This window comes from Maylandia zebra, linkage group LG10, assembly GCF_041146795.1.
Source record: "Maylandia zebra isolate NMK-2024a linkage group LG10, Mzebra_GT3a, whole genome shotgun sequence".
NCBI lineage: Eukaryota > Metazoa > Chordata > Actinopteri > Cichliformes > Cichlidae > Maylandia > Maylandia zebra.
The window spans coordinates 7,637,728-7,665,245 of record NC_135176.1 but is presented as its reverse complement, the minus strand read 5'-3'; the positions used below and the strand labels follow the sequence as shown (position 1 = coordinate 7,665,245).

Sequence of the window (27,518 nt, the reverse complement as noted above, 5' to 3'; positions counted from 1 at the left end):
CTCAGCCCCAGTTGGAGAACATTCTAGCCTACTTAATAGAGAGAGGCTTCATGTTTTTGGTCAAGGTTCTCATCAGTGCCATCTGTAGGAAGATACATACACAGCACCAACAAGTTATCGCTGACTGCACCTGAAGGCAGAGAGAAGAACTCAAAAACTGGATCATTTCCCCATTTGTTTCTGTTTATTGTCAGGTATAATAACTTGTACAATACAAAGAATGATTTGTAGAATCAAAGGGGCAATGTTATACTTGGAATAAATGGTCAGGCTGCAGAGCATCACAGCTGGGATAAGTGTGGTTACACTGGAAATGCATGTCATGAGACCAGGTGAATGGTAAGGAAGACTTAGGCTGATCCCTGATTGTATCACCTGTTTGTTAACCACCCTCATGGAGGTGCAGACACAGCCTGCTGCCGTGCCTGCCAAGCCATCGCTCATTATCTTTTGTAGCCAGCAACTGGGGAGACCTCTGCTAGAATTGTATGGCCAATTATACAAGGGACTGAAATATGGAGTGACTGGAAATGTACAGTAGAGCAGAGTAATTGATTCTTCAGGCTGCTTCAGGCCGAGTCATCTTCCTCCCTCGGCACAGACAGAGCCACAGCAGCCCCGCGTTACCATGAGTCATTATATCGGCTGGGGACGCGATAATGGCAGTCATGGGAGTAACTGTGGGTGAATGCTCAGTTCAACCGACTCAAAAATCAGAGCTCCTTAAACACATAGCAGTGAATCTGTGCACTGCTTGTTGATCTGATAACAAGAAACCGATTCTGTATCATAACTTGGAGCTTTACAGTACTTTTCTCACATCTGCAGCAAACCCATCTCCAAACCATGATCCAACTGCTTCACAGCAAAATGATAAATATATTAAACAATAAATAACCTAATAAATAAATGAATAAATACAGCGAGTTTCATAAATAGCTGAGATCAACTCACAAATGTGCATGGAGACTTTTTGCAGTACGGTACCATACAGCAGCTCATGTAAATCATTACCTCATTGATCTTTGCAAAGGAGGTTCAAACTCACACACACATACACACACTCACACAGTCTCGCACATGATTAGCATAACAAACGTAATTACTTAAACAGGGAAGAGAGTAAAAGTATGTAACACATACAGCCCCCCCCCCCCCCCCCCCCCCCCCCCTCCCCGTTTCATTCACCTCTGTTTGCAAAGGTCAGGGGGAAGGGGCAGGGCAGATTCACCCTGCTGGCACATCTCATTTCCATCAGGTCCCCTGATGCATCATGCTGAACATACCTATTCAAACTATATGGAATATACAGTGCATAGTTTACAAAGCCAAACTTAAGAGAGTTTACATCTGTACAGACAAATCTATGCAATACAGTTTTCTCCTAAAAAAACAAAAAAAAAGTTATTTTTATTTCTTTTCCTGATTCATCCTCTGACTTCTCTTTTGTTCTCTTTTTGTTGATCTGTGTGAACCGGAAGTCTTTGGGGCTGATGAGAGAAAAAGTGATTCTTTGAAATGTACAGTAAGCTGTGTGATTTCGATGTGTCTGCCTTCTTTTCGTCTTCTACTCAGCCCCTCTTTTCAGGATATATTTGATATATATCTATATATATATATATATACTTATAACTGTTGTTAACTGTTATTGAATGTATTTTTGGTAGCTGTGTGGAAGATGAGAAGGAAAGTGCTAACATACATTTGTTCTTTGGGCTCAGCCAATTCATTTTAGACATGTAAAAAAGAAAAAACCTTTCCTTGAATGTGTGAGAAGACATGAACAGTGACTGCCAATATCATGGTATTGTGCTATATCAAAATACATTTTCCTCTCTTTGATCCAGGCTCTGTGTTAGAGATAGAATGGTCCATGGTGAAGGAGTTTGGATCCCGGTCTGTACAGCTGTGCGGCTTCTGCTGAGGACTTGCTAAGGATACGTAATGAATCTACCGGAGTGCAGCAGGTTTAACAGCACTTCTCCTTCTTTTGTTCCCTTTTTTTTTCTTTCCTTTTTTCTCCTTTTTTCATTCTCGTTCTGCTGGTTGCCATCAGAACCCCGGGCTGTCATAGCTGCTGCGGCTGTAATAACTGTGGTGGCTGCGGGAGCGGCTCCTGCTGCGACTCCAGCTCCGGCTTTGGCTGCGACTCCAGCTGTGGCTGCGGCTCCAGCTCTGGCTCCGGCTCCTGCTGTGGCTCCTGCTGTGACTTCTGCTGCGGCTGTAGCTGCTGTAGCTGCGGCTGGATCGTGACGGGCTGCTGTCGTAGCTGGAAGATGAAGGACTGGGCCGGTAATATGGGATCGGCCGCTTCCGAGCACTGGAGGAGGAAGAAAAATAAGGGTTTGAACAGTTAGTCCTATGTCCTAGTCCTATTTCCTATGGTTAGAGTGTTAAATCTGATGTTAAAGCATGATTAAGGCAATCAGTGTTAGGTCTCAGAGTGGTGACGTGTAATTAGTACAGGATCTGAAAGAGAGCAGCTATGTGGGTTAAAAAGAAGCTTCTCAGCCACACACACACACACACACACACACACACACACACACACACACACACACACACACACACACACACACACACACACACACACACAAACATAGCAGAAAAATGCAAGTGTTTAGTTGAAGTTCAAGCTTAGATTGCCTTGTTAATAGCCACCCTGGAAGTACTTCCTGTAAAGTAATTAGCCGTTAGTTCCTTAAAGAACCTCATCTTCTCAGTGGAGGGCAACACCCAGAAAATAAAAATCAAGAGTCAGTGGTGCAGGGAGAGATAAACGCTATCAAGGTATCCCTGCTGCTATGAGGTGCATTTCACAAGCAGCGCTGTAGATAACTCAACCCCAGCTTTTGTCTTCTACATTGGCTGTGGGAATCAACAGTATGAGCAATAAGGTGTGTGGGGGAAAGAGGGGGGGCTTCCACTCTAATAAACCTTGATAGCGCTTTAATCTTTGCATCCTTTGTGTTACAACATTAGTGCAGAAACACAGCAGGGTGCAGCTCTAGAGTTGGAGTGAGTTTCAGGAAAGAGATGAAGAAGCGGAAAAAGGACAGAGGAGGAAGCCTGGTTTACTCATGGGAGCTCTGATGATTTGCTGCTCAGCCAAACTTCAGAAGTCACGGTATTGGGGTCCTGCTGCACGGCAACTGTTACCGGGGTAACTAGCCGGCAGCAGTCGGGTTCAGCAGCAGCCCGTTGTCCTGGTGTCGGGACCTTTAAGGACTGAAGTGAAAGATAACAAAGTACACACATTTCACCCATGGCTATTTACACTCGAACGAGAAGGTTGCAGAGGTAACACAGGGAGAGGCTGAAACACATTTCATCTGCAGGGGGGATTTTCTTCTTCTTCCGTTTGTCTGAATAATTAACTCCACCTAAAAGCATTTCTATTGGTAACAATGAAACGATCATATGAGAATAAATTATGAAATCTAAGAAGTAAGCAGGAAACAAATATGTGGATGAGTCTAATACATGGTTTTAAAGAGACTCATCAAAATGGAATAGAACAACTGGAACAACTAACTTAACCAATGAAATCTTTTGCTCAGTTCAGTTAATTTTCATTTTACATCCTCATTCTTACGTCTTATTTTATATCTCGTATTGAAGCACTTTAGTCACAAATCACTCAATATTAAAAAAAATAAGGGCAATAACTGAAACCATTTATCAATTTAAGTGACTAGCTCAGATCCTCAGATCTCATATTTACATACTTTCTGAGATGTACACTTCTATCCGTGTAATGGTATCCGTGTACCTGGGCTTCAAATAATGTGTACAGCACTTTTCATTTGTTTTCATGAACTAGACATTAACATTACTAGGCTTGATACATAAAGACTCAAACTGATATTTGGATGTTGGCAAGTCAAACCAAGGTGGAATTTACTATAAAGCAAAACAGGCAATTTCACTTGCATTTCTGCTTTTGTGTACTCACAGTTTTAGTTGTAAGTCTACACAGAGCTGTATGTATCTGGTCCCAGGTACCACCATAAGGCACATTTTTTGCAGTTTCAGTTTAATCTTTCTACTGAAATGACTCAGAAACACCATATGATTTGTAGTTTTTGTTGGTAGCATGTTTGCTTTTAATTCATACAGTATTTCAATTCTCTAGTGCTATAGTTAGGCAATAATAAAAACTTGTTTAGTGAGGGACATTGCAGTAAATGAAAGTACAAAACTATTACACATGGTGTGTCATCTCTAAAGGAAATGAAACATGATGGCAGAGTAAAAACCCAAACATAAAGGACAGTGATCACTTTATGTCCCTCATGATGCCCATAGAAAGTCTGAAATAGATGTTTAAAAGCAGGAGGTAACATTTTCTGTCTACCAGAGCTCCACCCTTATAATGACTGCATCCATTTATGCCTGTGGTTTTTCATTTTTATTCCACATAAAGGATTTAATGGCTCTTAATGGGTTTCTTAAAAATTACCAGTCGTGAGTTGAAACAGAAGCAAAATCCCTTCTCTTTATTTCTTTTGCCTGCCTTTGTTGTAATTTGAAGCTATGAAAGAATGACTTTTACCCCAGCATGAGTACCGTCCTGCCAAATCATGGGACATGCTTTAAGTGTAACGCATTAAAGTGTCTCATATTTAAGAGCCACTCAGGCCTGTGAGAAAGAACAAGATACATGGCTGTGTTATTCTGGGGCTCGGTCCTTGCAGGGAAGAGCAGAAACACACACACACACAATGTGGAGGAGAAGTGTGTTTAATCATGTGGTGTTACCTGGTGATCCTGCGAGCCTCCATGAAGCTGGGTGAATCTCTTCTTCTTTTGCGGATAGGTGAGTAGCTGCGTGAACGGCGGCGAGCTCGGCTGTCGGTGTCAGAGCGGTTGGCACTCTCCCTGTCCCTGTGTGACACACAAATCAGTCACACCATCGACCAATGGGAGCATATTATAAATCTACTATACATCAGACAGCGGCTCACCTGGAGGCGTTTTGCCTATTGTGCGGGGACTTGGCCTTGCTGGGTCCTCTGTCTTTGGAAGCAGAAGGCGAGGATGAACGCCCGCTGCTCCAGGAGCTGCTGCGCTGTCGGAGGTTTGCCTTGCTCCCGACTTTGTTGGCTGACGTGTGCCCTGGAGACGCTGATGTGCTCCGGTGGCGTGCCTGACCCCGACTGGATTGGTGGTGTCTCTTGGAAGAGTGGCCACCTTTGCCCCTGGGGGAATGGGAAGTATAATCCAGCAGATGTCAAACAGTTCTCTCTCATTTGCAAAGCCAAAGCGGTGAGGTCCAGCAGTGATAAGAGCCTGAAAGTGCACAACTGCAATGGAAGGCTTACTTTCTGTGGTGACGAGAGCTCCTCCCTCTGTAAGTATGGTTGTGCTGGGAGTGGGTCGAATCACTGCTGTGAGCAGGGGAGTGGGAGCTCTTATTCTGACCTCTCTGGCCTCCTCTCCTCCCTGACGCCTTGCTCAGAGAGCTCCCTATAGCTGTGCCCCTGCCATCGACACTCCCAGTATCTTCTGCAACACACATCTTTCCCATCTGGTTCCTGATAGGGGCGCTGTGGATCTTGTGCTCTCTCAGCAGAGATGACTGGACGCTTGCAGAGCTGGCAGTCAGCATGTGGAACTTCTGTAGAGAAATGATGACCAACAAAAGGGAAAAAAAAGAAAAGAAAAAAGAAAAAAAAAAGGATAAAAATAGCATCAGAGAGTTTTCAAGTTGGTAATTGAGAGCTATGGTGTACTTGCCAAAAGAAGGTAAACATCTAAAAGAAAAAGATCTAGGTTTTCTCCATATGGCTTATAGATAGTCCTCTATGGTGCAGCGCATGCAATACTTGGCATGCAAAACCATAATGAGTTGAAGAAATAATAATCGCAAAAACAAACAAAAATCTAGGAAAAGGGGGAAGAGAGGGTAGAAAAAAGAAACAAAACAAAACTGTGAACCAAATAATTTTAAGAGCAGAGGCAGAAATTAGAGAGATACAGATTTTGTAGAGTAGAAACAGAGGACTTCTTCAGTTTTTTCAGTAATGGTTAAAAAAAGAAACGAAACAGAAAGAGAAGACAACTTGACGGAACATCACAGAAATGGAAGGAACAAAATAAAGATCACAATTATTGTATCAATCGAATCAGAAAACAAATCTTCTGCTACTCAATTTTCTCTTTCTGGATTTTTTTTCCTGAAGACAATTGCTGAGATGTGAACAGCGACCCATTTTCTTTGTTTTTTTTAATGGTTACTCCCTTTAACTCCCTTCTGGTTAACATCCACTTACCAATAAAGTGGTATTCCCTCCTTTAGTAGGTAAGGTATGAAGAAAAGGGAAAAGTGGGGCAACATAAGTGCATCATTAGATTCACAAAATGCAAGAGAAAAAGACACAAAACCCTTCCCTGCCAGTGACTCATGAGACAATGCATGGAAATCAATAGAAAAGAACTGAAAAGCAAAGAGGAAAACCACAATGTGCAGGGAGTCCCTCACACAGAGAGTTAAATCCTCTGGGTCCAGTCACCTTCCTAAACATCACAGAGCAATGGGTCGGTGAGAGTTAAAGATACTTCCTTTACCTTTTTGCTCTTAGTGTGCTTTATATAATGAGACAGCCTGACATGTTTGCTAGTTAACTATCTCAGTGTTCGTGCTTGTGGACTCTTTAATGTCTTTCATACAGGACACTTACAGTTCTCACACTAGCAGAATTTTGCTATTACATGGAGTTCCAGGGAGTTGTTGCTACATTAGAGAGTGCTGTATTAATAGGCTTAAAAAACTAGACATTTTACCCAAATCAGTGATTTTTTTAGAGTCAGGAATGACCTTGAAGCTAACAAAAATTGGCAAAGCTTTAAAGGGTATAAAGCAGACAATATCATACACTTTTGTAAATCCCACAAAAAGACCAAAACAATTTTTGGTTGGGTTTTTCTGCTCATAGTTGCTTTGCATCTGCAAGCCACTTTGGGAATCAGAACAATGACATGCTGCCAAAAATAAATGAGTGTATAAGGAAATAACACCTGACTTTAGTGGTCCGGAATAAACTGCACTTAATTTATTTTAGCAGGGCAGCCAGTTCAATTGCTTCACTGGGCAATCTCTTATTTCATTGGCACCAAATGTGTGTTAACGCACGGTTAAAAATAGTTCCCATGTCATGCAACATTTACTCTGGAAATTATAATGGCCAGAAAGAATATTAGGAGAGCACTGTCCCCTACGCAGAGCCACTAGCATGGCAATAGCACCTTCATTTACCACTTTGCTCGAGACAGAAAAATGTAAACTCTGAATTAGATATTTCCAGTTCCCAGATTCTCTGGCACACTATCAACCACCACCAACTAGTTTCAGTGTATTGTCATTAGCTAGATTGTCATGGAATTTGGTTGATAACTTGATGACAGCGATAAAGCCTAAATAAATTAAAATGCAATCCAATACTTCAGTGTACAACATTCCCGTCAGCCTCAGCTGTACTTTGTGTTAAATCAGCCAACTAAGAGCTAAGTACTAAACATCAGCATCATTACTGTGAACATGTCTTCACTTCACTTTTGTGTCTAGCTTCAATGGCTTCTCTTCCCTTAACCTGGTTCTGTCAGGGGTCTCTTACTGTTAAAAGGGAGTTTTTCTTCCCTACAGTTACCAAGTGCTGCCCACAGGCATCTGATTGTTGGGGATTTCTTTTACCTTACAACATAAAGGACCTTAAGACAATTCTAACTGTTAACTAGCACCATATAAATTAAACTGATTTTTGTTGTAAAGTCTTACCAAATGAAACTGTTTGTAGAAATTGAACTATTGGGCCCCATTCATAAATTATTGCACCTTCGGTAAGAATGTATAACAGACTGGGTACAGGAATTGTATTGACAGACAGCCTGTGTTGTTTGCTTTGGTCTTTTCAGGGGATTTCATGATAAAATAAAAACTAGAGTGCTGTCATCCTTAAACAGTATGTAGAGAGAACCTCTATTTTAAGCATAGGACAAAAAAAAAATAGAATTAGCATTACAGTGGGAGTTTAGGGACTAAAATTTGTGATGCACAGTAATGCACTGCTCACTGTAAGCAGGCCAGAAGGTTAATCTCCAAAAGGCGCTTTGTCTGAAAGCAAATACAGCTGGGTCTTCCGCATGCATTATCCTGTTCTGTCTGAGCTGCTATCTGAAGATACAACAAAAGCACCGTTCTCCACTAGAGAGGAGACAACTAAGCGTAATAATAGGAAAACACAACCACTTGTGCTTAAGACAGTTATTGGAAACAGTCGAGGAAATCAATATGGTGAAAATCAAAAGACGAATGTACTAATTCACCGACAAACAGAGAGATGCTGGACAAACAGGAATGCATTCTACCAGAACAGAGAGAAAAGAAAAATAAATGGACAGAAATGGACCTGGAAGATAAAGCTGGATACTGGACTTCAGGATGAAATTAAGCAGGAAAGAGAAAAACCAGAGCGCTACGTAATCCAATCTTTTAAGAGTCAAATCATAATTGATGAAGTCAAATTAATTTGGTTAAAGACCATTGGTAAACAACAGAAAGAGAGAGAGAGAAAGAGAGAGATTGAGAGAGAAACATTGACGTCACTCAGGCTAGGGTGCTTGTCACATTCTCATCTGCATAAAGATCACGTGCGTAGGCAAAGCATTACCTACCTTCCATTTCAATCAGTGACACGTATGCAATATCAACAAAAAACAGGAAAGAAAGAAAAAAAGGAAAAAAAGAGGAGAAAGGAATGTTCTCCGCAGCGAAAATGGGAAAAAGACAATGACCTCTTTTAGTATCAGCGCTACATATTTAGTCCAGAGACTGAGAATAAATTAAACCAAACAAAAAAAAGAAAAGAAAGAAAAATAGAGGGGGGAAAGTAAAAATCAAAATCAGATGGAATTCAAAATCAAATTCAAAACAAAGGATGAATCTATAAACTACATGATTTGCTCTGTCTTTTTCGCTTGTACAAATGCAGCCATATTTGTATCAAAACAGGGGAGGGAGGACAGAGAGGGACAGAGTTAATGTTAGTGGACATCCATGTAGAGTAGAATTGCTAAATGGAGACAGAGGAGGAGGAGAAGCAGGAGGAGGAATAGGAAGGGGGGTCATGCAGAGCTGGCGGGAAGAAAAATGGCAGGACAACGAGAGTGAGATGTGAGTCACAGAGGACACAGATGATCGGGTAGGAAAGAGGAGGAGGGGTTTAAAAAGAGTGCTGGAGGGGAGCAGTCAATGCTAAGATTGACAAACTAAAGAGTCAGCACATCTGAAAGGGACCCCAGTCACATTTTGGCCTGGGTCTTCTCCAGCAGCAGCAGCAACAGTAGGAACAGCACTGGTCTACTCTGTACTTTATTTTTGGACGTCAGCCCAGCTTTCTTCCAGGCATTCCTTTGTGTTTATCACCATAAACACAGGTACAACAAGAGGGCGCCTTAAGGAGCTTTTCTGAGCTTCTGTTTAAACTGTTAGTGTGTACAGAGAGCTTTCAATCAAAATGGCTTGAGTCCCTTTAAAAAAAAATCATGTTAATTAAGGTGTAAGTTGTCCGAACTATTTTCAAAAGTCCATGTAATCGTGTTTAAAGATATCCATTAATAATGCGCAGGAAGAAATTAGCCCTTTTGGGATCGTTTCATCCACTGTGGAGGAGGCAGAAATGGATGCTTCCCATAGAAAAGCCTAGGGATGCTGCAGGATGGATCAGTTAGTAGAAGCCTTACCTCTGGAAAAAAAACAGTATAGTTAGATAAATTATAAATAGTTTGTCTTTATTGTCATTTGTTGTTGTTTGATTAAATCTGATGAGCCTAGCTCAGATTGGCTCATTACCCCCCCCCCCCGTGGCATGATAGAATTAAAGAAAGTTGCCTTTGTTGCTTTCTTTTTTCTTTATCTCCAACTTCTGCAGACTAGACTGCAAGCTGTATTAGTGTATTGCTCTCTTTTGGCATTTTGTATTTAGATTTTGTCATTTTTGAGATATGATGCTATAAACGGACCTTGAGGAGACCCACACATTGCACAGTTTTAGGGAACACATTGTGTTAATCCAATTTATCCAAACAAAATGGTGAGATCCTCACAAGTGGTTTTCAAAGGGCAGTTAGGTAAAAATCTGTTTTGCAGTTAAACTTGTAATAAATAATTATTCTATTAGCAAATAAATAAATACAGATAAACTGCTTATTTGTATTGTGTCTTCTTCCTGTTGTAGCTGGTTGCAGCAGATGGCCCGCCCCTCCCTGAGTCTGGTTCTGATGAAGGTTTCTTCCTGTTAAAACAGAGTTTTTCCTTCCCATAGTCGCCAAGTGCTTGCTCATAGTCGGTCATGCTCTGTATTATTGTAGGATCTTTACCTTACAATATAAAACACCTTGAGGTGACCGTTTCTGTGATTTGGTACTATATAAATAAAATATCTGGAATTGAGCTAAAATTAAATAGAGTTGATTTGAATTTCCATTCCCACAAACAGTTAGGAAATGCTCATCTTGAAGAACATTTAAATCAAAAAATAGCCACTGTTGTAGTGGGTGTTTTTCTCCAGTGGCAACAAGGAGCAGTAAAGAGCAAATAAAAGTAAAATTTACCTTGAATTAGAATGATTTTCAAACTGCATGCTGTGTTTTTCCAGAGAGAAGGCTTTGGACAGATGGACTGACTGGTTAGTTTGGCCCAACAGCAGCTTAACAGCACACAGCTGTTACTCTGAGCGTTCCTCTGGGACATCTGAGGGACTCCCTCCCACACAGTGAATAAGACTGCTTCAAACAGAGCTACAGGATGGCTACAGGAACACAAACTGAGATGATAGATAGTAAAACCAGAGCTGCTATGCAGAACATTTGCTTAGTCACACAATTGCTGCAGTAAAATCAGACTTCAGTTAGATCCAGGATCTGTCACTCATAACCATCCTCCCGTGCAATGTTCCACTTTGATAATTTTTAAATATTTGAGCTTTTGGTGGAGATTAAAAAGAGTGGTAGTTTATGTGCCACAGAGATGCTGCTTTAGAAAATGTGAGCCAATTACATGCTCCTCTTATACTATTTCCCAACAGAATGGCTCAAATGTACATGACCAAACAGAGTTTGCTTGGCATTGTCCAGATTAAGTATAAACAAAAAAGGCAGGAACAGATACTGCCTCTTAGGGGCCTCATGCACATCGACATGGTGAAGTAAAGCAACAGAGAGGAGCATCTCCTTAACCCCTGGTGGTTTGCCAGGAGCTGTTAGACGCCTGGAGGAGAAGAGGATCTATCACTGAGCAGAGCATGTGCTTGAGAAGAAAGACAATTGTATTGACAAAAAGAAACTGTAACACATACCCAGTTAACCTACTTGGTCCAGTTCCAAAGCATTTGAGTGCTTTTTATATAAACGAGACAGAAAGATTTGGGCATTTATTCATTTATTCACCACTTAAATTGATAAGGAAAACAAAGTAATGAATGAAATAAGCAGAGAGAGAAAGAGAGAAAGAGATCAGATGAGACCCCGTAGAGAGACATGCAAGCTGAAGTAGGAAATAGAAGGTGTCAGTTCTCAGGAGTGAGTGTTTGCAGCCTATTTAAACTCATATTTATCAGTGCTTGCTGATTTCACAGGTGATCCCCTTTGTCTAAGTGGTGTGTTTTATTTAATTTGAGTGTAATCACTCATCAAACCACAGCTCTAATGACCCATTTACAGTATGGAGGAGCAGGGATGCTTCCATAATAGCAGTAAGCAATTTAAAGCTCATCAAAGGGTTTGTCTTTGTCTTCAGGTAATCAGGGGCTCATAAACATGGTAATGTTCGAAAATACCAAAACAAACAACGAGCAGCTTCAGCCTGAACAGACAGGGAGGACTACATTTATGATTTATACCATGCTATCCTCTGTCAGTCTACTGTGAGCTTGCAGTGGAGTTTTTCATTTGAACAACAGAGTAATTAATCCATCATTCCTTAAAGGACCTGTCGAGTGACATGTTTTTATGCAAATCCGATTTCAAAAATACTGAGTAGCTGTCTAAATGTTTTGATAAAAACAGAATGCAATGATTTTCAAATCTCATAAACCCATATTTTATTAACAGCAGAAAACACAGAAGCTATATCAAATGTTTAAACTAAGACATTTGACTCATTAGCCTCTTCTGAATTTGATGGCAGCAACACATATCAAATGTTCACCAGGCTGCAAAAACACAGCATCTATAAATTGTAAAAGAATTTCAGAATAAGGCCCATCAACATATTCCATTTAGGGGATCTCATCATCTACAGTACATAGTACCACCAAAAGAATCAGAGAATCGGAAGAAATGTCTGTGCACAGTGGAAAAGGCCAAAAATCAATACCGAATGCCTATGATCTTTGAACCCTAAGGCAGCACTGTACTAAAACAGGTATGATTCTATCCTTGTAATCACCTCATGGGTTCAGGAACATTTCCTGAACTCGCTTTCTGTGAACACAGGGTGAAGCTCCAATGAAGAAAAAAAACATTCTTCTTTTTTGGAAAACATGGGCATTGCATCTGGGCTAAAGAGGAGAAGGAGCATCCAACTTGTTGTTAGCTCTTGCTTAGAAGTCTGCATCTCTGATGGTATGGGGGGTGCATTAGTGCCTATGGAAGTGAGCTTGCACATTGTGAAAAGCACAATCAGTTTTATAATTTACATACAGGGTTTAGAGAACTCACATATCAAAGTGATGCTAAACCACATGGTGTATCTAATTTATTACAACAGTATGCCTTTATAGTAGAAGAGTTGGGGTGATGAACTGGCCTTCCTGTAGTCCAGACCTTTCACTAACTGAACACACAAGGCACATAATGAAAATAACGGTAAGAAAAAGAAGACCCAGAACTGTTGAGCAGCTGTAATCCTATAACAGACAAGAATGGGACAACATTGCTCTCCCAAAAGTCCAGCAGCTGGTCTCCTCAAGCATGGCCCTGTTCCCAGTTTTTTGAGATACGTTGCTGTCATCAAATTCAAAGTAACTTTTTTTTATGTTCTCAGTTTATACATTTGGTACATTTTTTGTTATCTATTGTGAATAAAACATGTATTTATGACATTTGCAAATAATCACCCTCTGTTATTTACATTTACACAGAATCTTAAGTTTTTTGGAACTGGGGTTATAACTCTTAATGCAGTGCAAGATTTAGACATGTATGAAAGATTTAAAGAACCTTGAGCCAAAACAAAAATGCGGTGTCATATTTACATGAAACACATGCGTTAAAAATACCGTTATTTATCGCTTGTGTTTGACTGTTATTAGCATCCACAATCAAAAATGTAAATATAAAGTCAAATGTAGCATCCCTGCAGCTGGCGAGCCTAAAGAAAAAACATGACACTGTGGCAAATTGGCTAGTTGATTTCTTTTCATTTCTGGCATATGTGATGTCTCCCAGTCTAAATAAAGGAAAGCCTCCCTCACACTGTTCATGAAAATGTAGTGCTGCCATCCACATGTAAATAAAAAGCAGTTATCGACAGCTTTTTAAAATTCAAAAGATATTGACGTGACATACATTTTCTACTCCTGTATTCCTGTGTTTAGTTGTTTATTTAAATCATGCAAAAGGGTGTCAACTTTGAAAGTGTTACTAATCACTCGTCTGTTTATTACCTCATCATTGAATCCTGTGCTTTAATACAGTCACTGTATCAAAGAAAGATGTAAAAGTCAATTTTAAATATTATCAAAATTGTCTTTAACTGTTTAGATCACCAGTCAGATCTGATTAATTAAAAAAAAAATGCAATAGTCACCCCAAAATAAGTAATAATAAAATCATAAATACCCAAAGCTTTTAAATCAAAAGTCTTTGAGTGCTCATTTTTGAGAGCAAACTTTCTGATTTGTAATTACTTGGGCACTGATTTTTAATTACGTTAAAGATATCCTCACTTTAGCTTCACTGACTTTTATGTCTAAAAAAATGTTTCATCAATAAGTCATAAGGTAATTTTTCTTACCTTTTTAATTATGACACAGCAAATCCATGTTTGCATTTCTCTTTATTTCTTCTTCCTTCTTTCCTTTTTTTTTAAAATCTTCCATATGTGCCAGGATACTCAGCTACCACTTAAAAGTTTGCTATAACTCATTCTGGCCTGCTTGGATTCAGACTTTCCAGTAAGTATTTGGATTATTTTGTTTGAGGAGAATTTGCAGATTGCTATCACTTTATAGCATTGTCAGAAATCAGATTGCGCCTCTTTCAATGCTGATTAATTAAGTCTTTATCTGGCGTAAAACTTATCACACCTGAGTTGATATTTCTTCGCAGGTTTGGGCCTTGTGACGGAGAGAAAATCACACAACTCCACAACATATCGTTTTTTGCTCCTTTGTTTGGAGACTTTGTGCACCAATGTGGCTCGGATCCCCATCCGAGGTGTGGTACGCTAATGCTGTGTGACTCAGAGAGTATATACTTGAACGGAAACACTTAAACTTTTCTTCTCTTTGCTCCCTCTCTGTATTACTGGCAAATAACAAGAAAAAAAGCAAAAAACAAACAAACAAAAGAAAAGAAAATAATTTTTTAAAAAAGAAACACAAGATGACAGGAGTCAAAGAGAGCCAGAAACAAAGCAGCAGGAGCGGCAAGTTTTGCGAAAAGGTTTGTCTTTGACATGTTGAAAATAATACCATTAATAATAATAACTGAGCTATGACCAAGGAAAAACTAATAAAAGAACACAAACCTCTCAGTGTCTTAGATGAGAATTCATGTGAACCAACACAAGAGAGCAAGTTAAAACTCATTTGCTGGGGGCTGCGGCAAATACCACCGGAGGGAGGCCGGGTGGGAGGGGGTGGTGTGTGTGTGCGGAAACAAAATAGAGGAGATTACATACATCGTTCCCTTTCTCGCCATCGGTGTGGTTGAGTCTGCCGGCCTTGCCGTTGCGGCTTCGCTGGGTGTGGTCCCCGTTGTGCCAAGTGGTGGGACTCTCGGGGGCCGGGGACTGCGGGGTGTCAGACATCTTTTGACCGTCTGTCTTGTGTTTGGAGTTTAATCTGGAACAGCAGGGCACACCACTTTACTCTAACTTGGGTGCAATCCGGTAGAAACAAGCTAGTACATTCTATTTCTCTGATTATTCTTGTTTATCTCATTTGCTGCTTCACGAATATTGAATTTTGTTTGCTATTCCAATTCACTTTGCATTTTGCTTATTTTTACACACAAAAAGAGGCTTCGCACAAATAACGTTTATATAGAACTCTGCATAATGTTTCCCTACAGTTTAGCTTAGACTTAGACTTAGACTTAGACTTTTTTCTGACTTGCTGATCTGTTAATGCACATTATGAGTCATGTGATCCCTCAAGAGTGACTCTTAATTTTTCAAGAGCAATTATAAGTAATGCAAAAGGCTGAACTATAATACATAACTACAGAATAAAAAGATAAATGCCCCATGAACTGAATAAACAATGAATGCTTTGTCATCTAACCGAACATGAGGGCAGAGTGAGATATCACAACAGCAGGGCGAGTTTAAGAAATGCAGGCAAGCCCCATTTGTATCCCAATCTATCGCCCTGGGGGTAAAGAGTAAATGATGGGAAGACTTACTGTCACCAGAGCAACTGCTTGACAGTCAGGAGAGGTATTTCAGTGGGACTATACTGTCTGTGTGCGTGTGTACAATGGGGGAGGGTTACCTGGTGGGTGATCTGGAGGCACTCCTGATGGAAGACAAGGAGGGACTTCGAGAGCTGCAGCAGCTGCCTTGACGCTGTGAACTCCTGCTGGGTGTTTCATCAGGGGACCTGACAGAGGACAGCCAATGGACAAACATACCACGCACACACATGTACACACATCCATAAAGCCACGTGTATGCATGCATACATCATGGGGACACACAGGCCACAGCGAGCTCAGTAGTCAATCTCATGATATGTAAAACAGGCAATGCACTGCAAAATACTTTCAATATATATATTCTAATAGAGGGTGCAGGATATATATATATTAGGGGTGCAACGATATTCGTATCGATATTGAACCGTTCGATACAGTGCTTTCGGTTCGGTACGCATATGTATCGAACAATACAATTTTTTTCAAATTTTTTTTTTTCAATTTTTTTTTTTTTTTTTTTTTTTTTGTGTCCCGTTTGGATCTATAGCCATCAGAATTGTTGTCTTGAGGCCAAGAAAGATGCCAAGAGGATTTATTTTAAGTGGATCATCATATTGGTCCATTTGATTGACCTTTATTATAATTATGAATTTATTTTATTTTCAGTTGCAAACGGGACAGACATGACTGTGGGATAGGACAGGGGGAAAGAATGAAAGAAAGAGGGGGAGAGAAAGAAAGAAAACCAAAGGGGAGAAAAAAAAAGAACAATACAAAATTTGTAATTTATTTTATCAACTTTCCTTCTGACGATGCTGTCTGTGTTGAACGCTCAGTGAATCTGCATTTGACTACTCCGCCTAGGCTCGAGAGTGCAGCCTAGGCGGAGTAGTCGAACGCAGATGGGATGGTCAGAAGGAAGAGCGCAGGGCAAGCTAGCGAGACAGAAGTGGACCTCCCCACCCTCATTCAGATCTGGCGTTTGGAATTATTTTGGTTTTCATGTGACGTATGACCCTGAAGGTAAGCGAGTCATGGACTAAAGTAAAACAGTATGTTGGATGTGCCATGCAATGCTCAATTACATGGGTGGGAGCTAGTGTGTTAGCGCAGTTAGCTCGTTAACGTGTTGGCCGTCTAGCCCCTCTGTATAGGGTAGCTCGTTAACGGAGATTTGCCGTGTTGTGGCGTTAAGGTTATTTCAACGAGATTAACCTGAAAGCACTAGTGGGAACACAACGAATATGACTGCACATTTACACCGACATCATCCTAGTGCAAAGACAAAAACAAGCATGCATGCTACAAACTTTAGCCGAGTCATTTAGACAGCTGTTAGCACAGGATTCTCCTTATGGAGACCTGATATGTTTAATATGCTGCTGAGAATATAGCCCAGAAGAAACGGATAGTATAGCTTTTATTTTGGAAAGAGACATTTCTCTGTAATAAACTCTCTTTTCCAAAGATGAGTGATTCCTCAATCAGATACAGGGCTCGCAATATCGCTAGCCCGACGTCCCGGGGCTATCTCTCCCCTGCCTGTCGGGCTATTGTAGGGAGGAAAAATATATGTCAATGCTTTTGCATTCTTTCAGAAATGTAGCTGGGTAATTATGTCATTGGCATCGGTGAGCCACTGTCAATATGTGACATATTGAAATCGTGTTTGAATTTGCGCTTGTTTTTTTGCTTTCACTTTGCAATCGCGTGAACTGTGTATAGAGAGCGACAGCACTGATCTGTGAGTGATGATAATTTGTGCACCAATTCCTCTGACATCGTCTTATTAATTGTTAGCTTACTATGCAAACATGACAAGTGAAATCTCCCGCAGCTTAAACATGTGAGAGGTTGATCGTGCAGAGAATCGCTGAGCTTATGTGAGTGCGGCAGGATATATATTTCACTACGATGACCTGGATGATTGAGAACCTTCACAGACAGATATATATTTTAGTTCTGCTGAGCCAAATAAGACAGGTCAGGGTGAAGAAGTGACAGCCAAAGAAAAGCTTACCACAAAACGGAGAAGTTATGACAAATCAGACTATAAGGCAAAAAGAAAGTGCAGCTTTATGGTTTCATGGACAAAAGAATTTCTGTGGCTGCAATATGACGAGCTAAAAAACAACACGCACAAGGGTTAGGGTTAAATTTAAAAACTGTACTTTTGTGTTAAAATATATATTTATAATTTTAATAAATGACAAATTAAAAAGGCATGAACATTTTTTTTTTGTATCGAAAAAATATTGAACCGTGACACCAAAGTATCGAACCGAACCGAACCGTGAATTTTGTGTATCGTTGCACCCCTAATATATATATATATATATATATATATATATATATATATATATATATATATATATATATATATATATATATATATGTATATATATATATATATATATATATATATGTGTGTGTGTGTGTGTGTGTGTGTGTATGTATATATATATATATATATACATATATATATATACATATATATGTGTGTGTGTGTGTGTGTGTGTGTGTGTGTGTGTGTAGCAAGAGCGAGAGAGCAGGGTACAGCCCAGAAATTGTGCTGAACTCACACGCTTTGCTTAGAAGATGCTCTCAATTCTTTTACACTTGTTCACATTCTGTGTGAGTCTAAGCCTGAGATAATGGCTGTAAAGTGCCAATATAAATTCATGAGTAGGCTCAATGGGACTTCTACCTATTGTTGAGGAGTTAAGACTGTTGTTCACTGTTTGTTTTAATGTGAACTGAGGAAATGTGCATTAAATGTTACTGGTAATGAATGAAACTTGGCTACTCTCTTATAAGACATGCAGACTATCTGCTCTACATTTACATGGATTAAAGAATTGTTATGGGAGATTTTAACAGAGTGAATCTCAAACGGACATTTCACAATCTTCACCAGCACATCAACTGCCCCACCCGGGGCACGAGGACATTAGACCACTGCTACACCCCGTTCAAGAACTGTTACAAGGCTCAGCCCCTGCCGGCATTTGGAAAATCGGACCATTCCGCCATCTTCCTCATGCCTGCTTACAAACAAAGGCTAAAGCAGAAAGCACCAATCAGGAGGGAGGTCGCTCGCTGGACGGACCAATCGGTGGCCGCGCTGCAGGACGCACTGGATGACGCAGACTGGGACATGTTTCGGCGCAGCTCTGATGACATCAACATGTTTACGGAAGCGGTTGTCGGATTTATCGGGAAACTAGCGGACGACACAGCAGAAAGAACTATCATCCGAACGTTTCCCAACCAGAAGCCGTGGGTGGATAAAAACATCCGCGACGCTCTGAGATCACGCACTGCTGCCTACAATGAAGGGCTTGTCTCCGGTAATATGGACCTATACAAGGCTGCGTCCTACAACGTGCGCAGCGCGGTCCGAAAGGCAAAGCGGAGCTACGGGGAAAAACTAGAGTCACAGCTACGACAGTGCGACTCTAGGAGCCTGTGGAAAGGACTGCGGACTATAACGGACTATAAACGACCAGCTTCTTCAATGATGAATGCAGATGCTTCACTGGCTGATGAGCTGAACACGTTTTATGCTCGCTTCGACGCCGCAGCAATTAAAACAACAAACGGCTGCGCGCGCTCGGAGTGCACCAGTGAAGAAAATGCATTTGTCATCACAGAGCATGCCGTGAGGAACACCTTCAGGAGGGTGAACACCAGGAAGGCAGCAGGACCAGATGCAATCCCTGGCCGGGTCCTTAGAGCCTGCGCTGATCAACTAGCACCCACGTGTTCACGGAGATCTTCAACCTCTCCCTGGCCCAAGCTGTGGTTCCCACGTGCTTCAAACAGTCCATTATTGTCCCTGTTCCAAAGAAACAACAGCCCGCTTCCCACAATGACTACCGTCCAGTAGCACTGACTTCAATTGTGATGAAGTGTTTTGAAAGACTGATGAGAGATCACATCACTTCTTCACTTCCTGCCACCATCGACTCACTTCAGTTTGCTTACCGGACTAATCGTTCCACAGACGATGCCATATCTCACCTGCTCCACACATCCCTGAGTCACCTGGACACTGGCAGAGGGAATTATGTTAGGATGCTGTTCGTGGACTACAGTTCAGCATTCAACACAATAATTCCCTATAAGCTTTTCACCAAGTTGACAGATCTAGGACTCAGCTCATCACTGTGTCAGTGGATCCTCAACTTCCTCACAGACAGACCCCAATCAGTGAGGGTGGGAAAACAAGTCTCCCCCTCCATCTCACTCAGCACTGGAGTGCCTCAGGGCTGTGTTTTAAGCCCCCTGCTGTACTCACTGTACACTTATGACTGTGTAGCCACATCCGACACCACCTCCATTGTCAAGTTTGCTGACGACACTGCTGTTGTGGGCCTGATCTCCGACAACATCGAGACGGCCTACCTGGAGGAGATTAAGAACCTGGAGACCTGGTGCCAGGAGAATAACCTCCTCCTAAACATCAGCAAGACTAAGGAGCTGATCGTGGACTTCACTACAAAGCAGGCGAGGAATTACAAACCCCTCATCATCAGTGGCACGCCAGTGGAGAGAGTGGACAGTTTCCGATACCTGGGTGTCCACATCACTCAGGACCTGTCATGGTCCTGTCACATCAACACCCTGGTTAAGAAAGCCCGTCAGCGTCTCTTCTTCCTCAGAAGACTTAGAGACTTCCATCTGCCACTGAAGGTGCTCAAGAACTTCTACTCCTGCACCATCGAGAGCGTCCTGACGGCAAACATCTGCACCTGGTTTGGGAACAGCACCAAGCAGGACAGACGAGATCTGCAAAGGGTGGTGCGCTCGGCAGAACGCATCATTCAATCAGAGCTCCCTGACCTGCTGTCCATCTACACCAAGCGGTGCAAGTCCAAAGCTAGGAAGATTATGATGGACCTCTCCCATCCCAACAATGGACTCTTCTCACTGTTGAGGTCTGGGAAGCGCTTCCGCTCCCTTAAGGCCAAAACAGAGAGAATGAGGAGGAGCTTCTTCCCCCAGGCTATTCGGGGCCTGAACCAGGTGTAGGACTGGACTCTCCCAAACACGTCACTATAAGACTGGACTCTCACACACGTTGTTGTGATATTTTGATACCATGGTAGCATTTACAGGATATTGTTTTATAGTGATATTATACAGGAAAACTGTTACTCAATAAGGCCCATTTACTAGTTGTTTTTCTCTTTCTCTGTGACCCAAGAATCTTTATAATCTCTTCTACTATTTGCACATTCTTTACTGTAAATTCCTAAGTTAATTTGTAAATTTTTGTAGTAAACTGTAAATTGTAAATATTGTAAAACTTTTCTTCTGTCATTTAATGGTCGGGCATTGTACAGCTACAAGCATTTCACCCCCATGTCATACTGTGTATGGTTGTGTGTGTGTGACAAATAAAATTCGAATTTGAAATTTGAAATTTGAATTTGAATTTACAGGCAGCGATTCTCTCACCTCTTTTTCTGTTTGTTCTTGTCTTTATGTTTGTTCTTTGGGCTTCCCGACCTGAAAAAAAAACCCCAACAACAATGAATCTGCATTCACAGAGAGTAGAGAATTCCACGCATCACTTGCCTAAATGGACTATTCTACTGTCATTTGAAAAAGTAGTCAATTGTGTAAAAGACACAAACTGAACGCAAGCACACAGGTTACATACAGGGAGTGCAGAATTATTAGGCAAGTTGTATTTTTGAGGAATAATTTTATTATTGAACAACAACCATGTTCTCAATGAACCCAAAAAACTCATTAATATCAAAGCTGAATGTTTTTGGAAGTAGTTTTTAGTTTGTTTTTAGTTTTAGCTATTTTAGGGGGATATCTGTGTGTGCAGGTGACTATTACTGTGCATAATTATTAGGCAACTTAACAAAAAACAAATATATACCCATTTCAATTATTTATTTTTACCAGTGAAACCAATATAACATCTCCACATTCACAAATATACATGTCTGACATTCAAAAACAAAACAAAAACAAATCAGCGACCAATATAGCCACCTTTCTTTGCAAGGACACTCAAAAGCCTGCCATCCATGGATTCTGTCAGTGTTTTGATCTGTTCACCATCAACATTGCGTGCAGCAGCAACCACAGCCTCCCAGACACTGTTCAGAGAGGTGTACTGTTTTCTCTCCTTGTAAATCTCACGTTTGATGATGGACCACAGGTTCTCAATGGGGTTCAGATCAGGTGAACAAGGTGGCCATGTCATTAGTTTTTCTTCTTTTATACCCTTTCTTGCCAGCCACGCTGTGGAGTACTTGGACGCGTGTGATGGAGCATTGTCCTGCATGAAAATCATGTTTTTCTTGAAGGATGCAGACTTCTTCCTGTACCACTGCTTGAAGAAGGTGTCTTCCAGAAACTGGCAGTAGGACTGGGAGTTGAGCTTGACTCCATCCTCAACCTGAAAAGGCCCCACAAGCTCATCTTTGATGATACCAGCCCAAACCAGTACTCCACCTCCACCTTGCTGGCGTCTGAGTCGGACTGGAGCTCTCTGCCCTTTACCAATCCAGCCACGGGCCCATCCATCTGGCCCATCAAGACTCACTCTCATTTCATCAGTCCATAAAACCTTAGAAAAACCAGTCTTGAGATATTTCTTGGCCCAGTCTTGACGTTTCAGCTTGTGTGTTTTGTTCAGTGGTGGTTGTCTTTCAGCCTTTCTTACCTTGGCCATGTCTCTGAGTATTGCACACCTTGTGCTTTTGGGCACTCCAGTGATGTTGCAGCTCTGAAATATGGCCAAACTGGTGGCAAGTGGCATCTTGGCAGCTGCACGCTTGACTTTTCTCAGTTCATGGGCAGTTATTTTGCGCCTTGGTTTTTCCACACGCTTCTTGCGACCCTGTTGACTATTTTGAATGAAATGCTTGATTGTTCGATGATCACGCTTCAGAAGCTTTGCAATTTTGAGACTGCTGCATCCCTCTGCAAGATATCTCACTATTTTTGACTTTTCTGAGTCTGTCAAGTCCTTCTTTTGACCCATTTTGCCAAAGGAAAGGACTTTGCCTAATAATTATGCACACCTGATATAGGGTGTTGATGTCATTAGACCACACCCTTTCTCATTACAGTGATGCACATCACCTAATATGCTTAATTGGTAGTAGGCTTTCGAGCCTATACAGCTTGGAGTAAGACAACATGCATGAAGAGGATGATGTGGACAAAATACTCATTTGCCTAATAATTCTGCACTCCCTGTATATGGACGTTCACATACTGAAGGACATTATTATCTGCCGTACAAACCTGTGTCTTCTCTTTTTCCTGGAGCCAGATGCAGATCTACAAAAACAAAGCCATTGTAATGTCAGCGCGAGGTCAGCAACTTCACAAAATATTGACATGAATAATTCATATGCAGAACACAGTATCTTTTTTTAAAACACATTTTACATATTTATATATTTTTTACATATACATTTTGTGAGACTGTGTACCACATTTTAATTTTTTGAGAGCAATCCAGGCCTTCTTTTTCTTCTTCCTTCTAATTTTTTAAGGTATTCTTGAGCAATAATTCTCCAGGCTTGCTGAAGGGCTCTCAAAGTTTTTCTTCTTTTTTTGTGTTTATTTGTTAAGCCATTTAACACAAACCTATGAATTATTCAAGTATAAAAAAAAGTGCTGTACAACTAAAAGAATAAAACAATAAAAGCAATAAAACACAATACAAAAGAGAACAATGGAAAATTGAAAAACAAATATCAAGAGGTTTAAATACCGAGGAATAAAAATACATTCTCAAAAGAGTTTAGATGTTCAGTGTTGGTGAGGTGGTGATATGAAGGGGAACACTGTTCCAAAATATAGGTGTAGCTACAGCAAAGGCCCGATATTTTGCTTGTCAGTATAATGGGAAACATCTGGTCAGCTGTTCTTGGTGATATGTTAAAAGATCAGAAGGTAAGGAGGTGCTAACGATTTAATGAATGTTTAAGTTTCCATTTAATGACACTTAAAGGCAAGCAGTCTGTGAAGGTTCTCAGTCATCCAGGTCATCGTAGTCAAAGGAGCTTGCAAAGAAAAGCGTCTGGACTTCTTTAAGTTACTTAAAGATGTTTCACCTCTCATCCGAGAAGCTTCTTCAGTTCTAAGGTCAAATGGTGGGGAGTCCCAGATTTAAACCTAGTGGGAGTATCCCCCCACAGAGGGATAAAAGGACCCCCTGATGATAAAAGCAAGCAATAACATTTTGAAATGTATTTGTGCGCTTGGGGGCAGCGTCTCATGTGAGTCGAGCTGCAGAATTTTGGAAGTTGCAGAACAGACAACAAATACCTGGTTAATGCTCAAATAAAGACTGTTGTTACAATCTAGCCTGGATGACACCTTTACAATGGAAACTGGCTCTAAAAACAGCATTTATTTTTTTTTATCAAATGTGAAGCTGCTCTCAAAAATGACCCAGAGGTTTTTAAAAAGGCTGTTTTTGAAGGACCGACATCAAGTACTACTGCTTGTTTGTTTTTTTTTGCTTAAGGTTGAAGAAGTTTGATGTTATCTATTTATATTAATATTTTTATGTCAGTAAGACACTAAAGTAAAGCATTCAAAAAGACTGCAGTATTTCTTTTTGAGAGGGACATGGATTTGTGAATTATCACCATGCATAATGGTGACATGAAACTCCTTATTTTTGATCTTTTGATATTAATAGGAACATATAGGAACATAACAAGGGAAAAGAGTACTGGACCAAGGATGGTTCCTTGGGGGACGGCTGCATGTGAGAGAATCAGGTGATGAGAACAAGCCACAGAAAAATTTGCCCACGTGGCTCTCCAGCCTAGAGAATATGATGCTATGATCCACTGTATCAAATGTAGCATTTATTGTAGATCTAAAAGTATTAAAATGGCAGAATCCCCTGAAGCTGCAATTAATAAAAGATCATTAAGCACCTTTAAAATTGCTGATCCCGTGCGATAATGTGCATTGAAACCAAACTATTACAGTGACAACATTTGTTTTCAGGGAGGCCTGAAGGTGATGAAAAACAACTTTTCCCAGAGTCTTTACAACAATGTCAGGGTCTAAAAATACCAGAACGACTGATGGAGACAAGGCCATTGATAGCAATGCTACATCCCCGGACACAGCCCCACTTAATGGCTGACATAACTAGCTCGCAGAAAAACGTAGTCGCTAAAATTTCTAAGCTGGAAGCAAAAGTTGAGACCAAGTGCCAAGCTCTCAATGGCCTGATCGATTCGCTTCGCAGCAATGTTTCTGACCAAACAGATGAAGTGCGGACTGAACTTTGTGCTAAGATTGATGCTCCAGCTACTATCTGCACTGACCACCATAGCCGGCTAACTAGCCTGAAAGAAGCTGCAGTATTCGGATCGGGTTGTGGACTTGGAGAAGCAAGTTCATGATCTGAAAGAAATTGTATCAGCTCTTTCAGACAAGACCGAAGACCTTGAAGGGAGACAGTGCAGATGTAACATTCGAATACTGTACTTGGCGTGAGGGAGCGCTTTGAGATTCGGACGCGCCCATGTCAATTCTGTGGCCCAGCTACTAATGGAGGTGTTGGGCCTGAATACCGCTCCGACACTGGATTGGGTACATCGCAGCCTACAGACCATCCCTGCAAGAGACCAGAGACCCAGGCCACTTATTGTCAAATTTCACTACTTTCAAAAAAATGAGGTGCTGCTTTGCAGGCCCGCGTTAAACAGTCCCCAGTCCCATAATGGAAACAAAATCCTTTTTGTCTCCATTATTGTCTCCATTCCCAGACCTGCCATCTGCAGTCGCAAAGAGAAGGGGGCCTTTAAAGAAGCTAAAGATCTACTGCACAGATGTCAGGGTGTGAGATTCGGGATGCTGTACCCAGCGAAGCTGAGGATTTCTTCTCCTCTTGGAGAGGAAATATTCACCAATCTAACGGCTGCTAAAGACTACGTCAAGAATTGCATCTTAGCTGTGTGTGGGAATCAAGACACGGGCTGAGTAGACTGTGCTACCTCAATTGCTCTCTGACTCTCTATTGTTCACTGACTCTGACTGCACTTTAGATAGAGGTTTGTACTTTGGCGTCTTTCATAATTTAATAGGTCTTCATATACTTGTTTATCACTGAGCAAAGTAAACAACCAAGAGAAGTCACGTGTGCCTTTCCAATCTGCCAGATGTCTAAAAATTATGTTAATAGTTGGCGTTCCCTGTTAGGGGCAACATCTGTTTTAGGGAGTGAAGAGACATGTTGGATATAAGCTCTTTTGGGGGGGAAGGTGTAGCTTGTTTCTGGTTTGTGGGCAACCCGTTCTCACTCCCAAAGCGTAACATTTTACGCTAGGTGACAAATCGTCACCATATTAAGTTTTCGGCTACCCACCACGTTCCTAAATGACGACCTCGGAAAAAAGAGGAAATATGAGAACCGTCTGGACTGAATCTACACATGTTCGCTCTTTTTCTTCAAATCGCTTAGAAACACGCTATTTAACATCATTAAAGTCCTGGTTAAGGTCAGGAATAAGGTTATGGTCAGGGCTAGGGATAAGGTTAGGTTTAGGGCTGGAATACAGGGCTGGAACGTCTATTACCGCGGGAGCGTCATTGCACTGGATCCCAGCCATAACCCGCCGCGTACCATAAGAACGCCGAAGGTCTCCTTTCACGTTCCTCAGGAACGCCGCGGGACGTGACAAAACGTCGACATGTTACGCCTCGGGAGTGAGAACGCTCTGTTGTGGGAGTTAGGTTTACAGGGAGTGCAGAATTATTAGGCAAGTTGTATTTTTGAGGAATAATTTTATTATTGAACAACAACCATGTTCTCAATGAACCCAAAAAACTCATTAATATCAAAGCTGAATGTTTTTGGAAGTAGTTTTTAGTTTGTTTTTAGTTTTAGCTATTTTAGGGGGATATCTGTGTGTGCAGGTGACTATTACTGTGCATAATTATTAGGCAACTTAACAAAAAACAAATATATACCCATTTCAATTATTTATTTTTACCAGTGAAACCAATATAACATCTCCACATTCACAAATATACGTTTCTGACATTCAAAAACAAAACAAAAACAAATCAGCGACCAATATAGCCACCTTTCTTTGCAAGGACACTCAAAAGCCTGCCATCCATGGATTCTGTCAGTGTTTTGATCTGTTCACCATCAACATTGCGTGCAGCAGCAACCACAGCCTCCCAGACACTGTTCAGAGAGGTGTACTGTTTTCTCTCCTTGTAAATCTCACGTTTGATGATGGACCACAGGTTCTCAATGGGGTTCAGATCAGGTGAACAAGGTGGCCATGTCATTAGTTTTTCTTCTTTTATACCCTTTCTTGCCAGCCACGCTGTGGAGTACTTGGACGCGTGTGATGGAGCATTGTCCTGCATGAAAATCATGTTTTTCTTGAAGGATGCAGACTTCTTCCTGTACCACTGCTTGAAGAAGGTGTCTTCCAGAAACTGGCAGTAGGACTGGGAGTTGAGCTTGACTCCATCCTCAACCTGAAAAGGCCCCACAAGCTCATCTTTGATGATACCAGCCCAAACCAGTACTCCACCTCCACCTTGCTGGCGTCTGAGTCGGACTGGAGCTCTCTGCCCTTTACCAATCCAGCCACGGGCCCATCCATCTGGCCCATCAAGACTCACTCTCATTTCATCAGTCCATAAAACCTTAGAAAAACCAGTCTTGAGATATTTCTTGGCCCAGTCTTGACGTTTCAGCTTGTGTGTTTTGTTCAGTGGTGGTCGTCTTTCAGCCTTTCTTACCTTGGCCATGTCTCTGAGTATTGCACACCTTGTGCTTTTGGGCACTCCAGTGATGTTGCAGCTCTGAAATATGGCCAAACTGGTGGCAAGTGGCATCTTGGCAGCTG

The 27,518-nt window shown here is 41.2% G+C and overlaps 1 protein-coding gene across 9 annotated transcripts in view; it reads right to left on the bottom strand.

Moving 5' to 3' along the window:
• Positions 1-1,979: 1,979 nt before the first annotated feature.
• The window catches only part of srrm3 (serine/arginine repetitive matrix 3), a 144,940-nt gene continuing 119,401 nt past the window's right edge, over positions 1,980-27,518 (bottom strand). For 8 of the 9 annotated variants that reach the window (XM_076888947.1, XM_076888949.1, XM_076888952.1 and 5 more), the window contains 8 exons: positions 22,918-22,953; positions 21,103-21,153; positions 15,717-15,824; positions 14,903-15,065; positions 5,325-5,620; positions 4,968-5,201; positions 4,762-4,887; positions 1,980-2,320 (listed from right to left, as the gene is read on the bottom strand). In XM_076888947.1, the coding sequence (XP_076745062.1) occupies positions 2,053-2,320; positions 4,762-4,887; positions 4,968-5,201; positions 5,325-5,620; positions 14,903-15,065; positions 15,717-15,824; positions 21,103-21,153; positions 22,918-22,953 (1,282 nt within the window). In that variant the 3' untranslated portion in view covers positions 1,980-2,052. The remainder of the gene's footprint in view (positions 2,321-4,761; positions 4,888-4,967; positions 5,202-5,324; positions 5,621-14,902; positions 15,066-15,716; positions 15,825-21,102; positions 21,154-22,917; positions 22,954-27,518) is intronic. The other variant, XM_076888945.1, reaches the window with a different exon arrangement.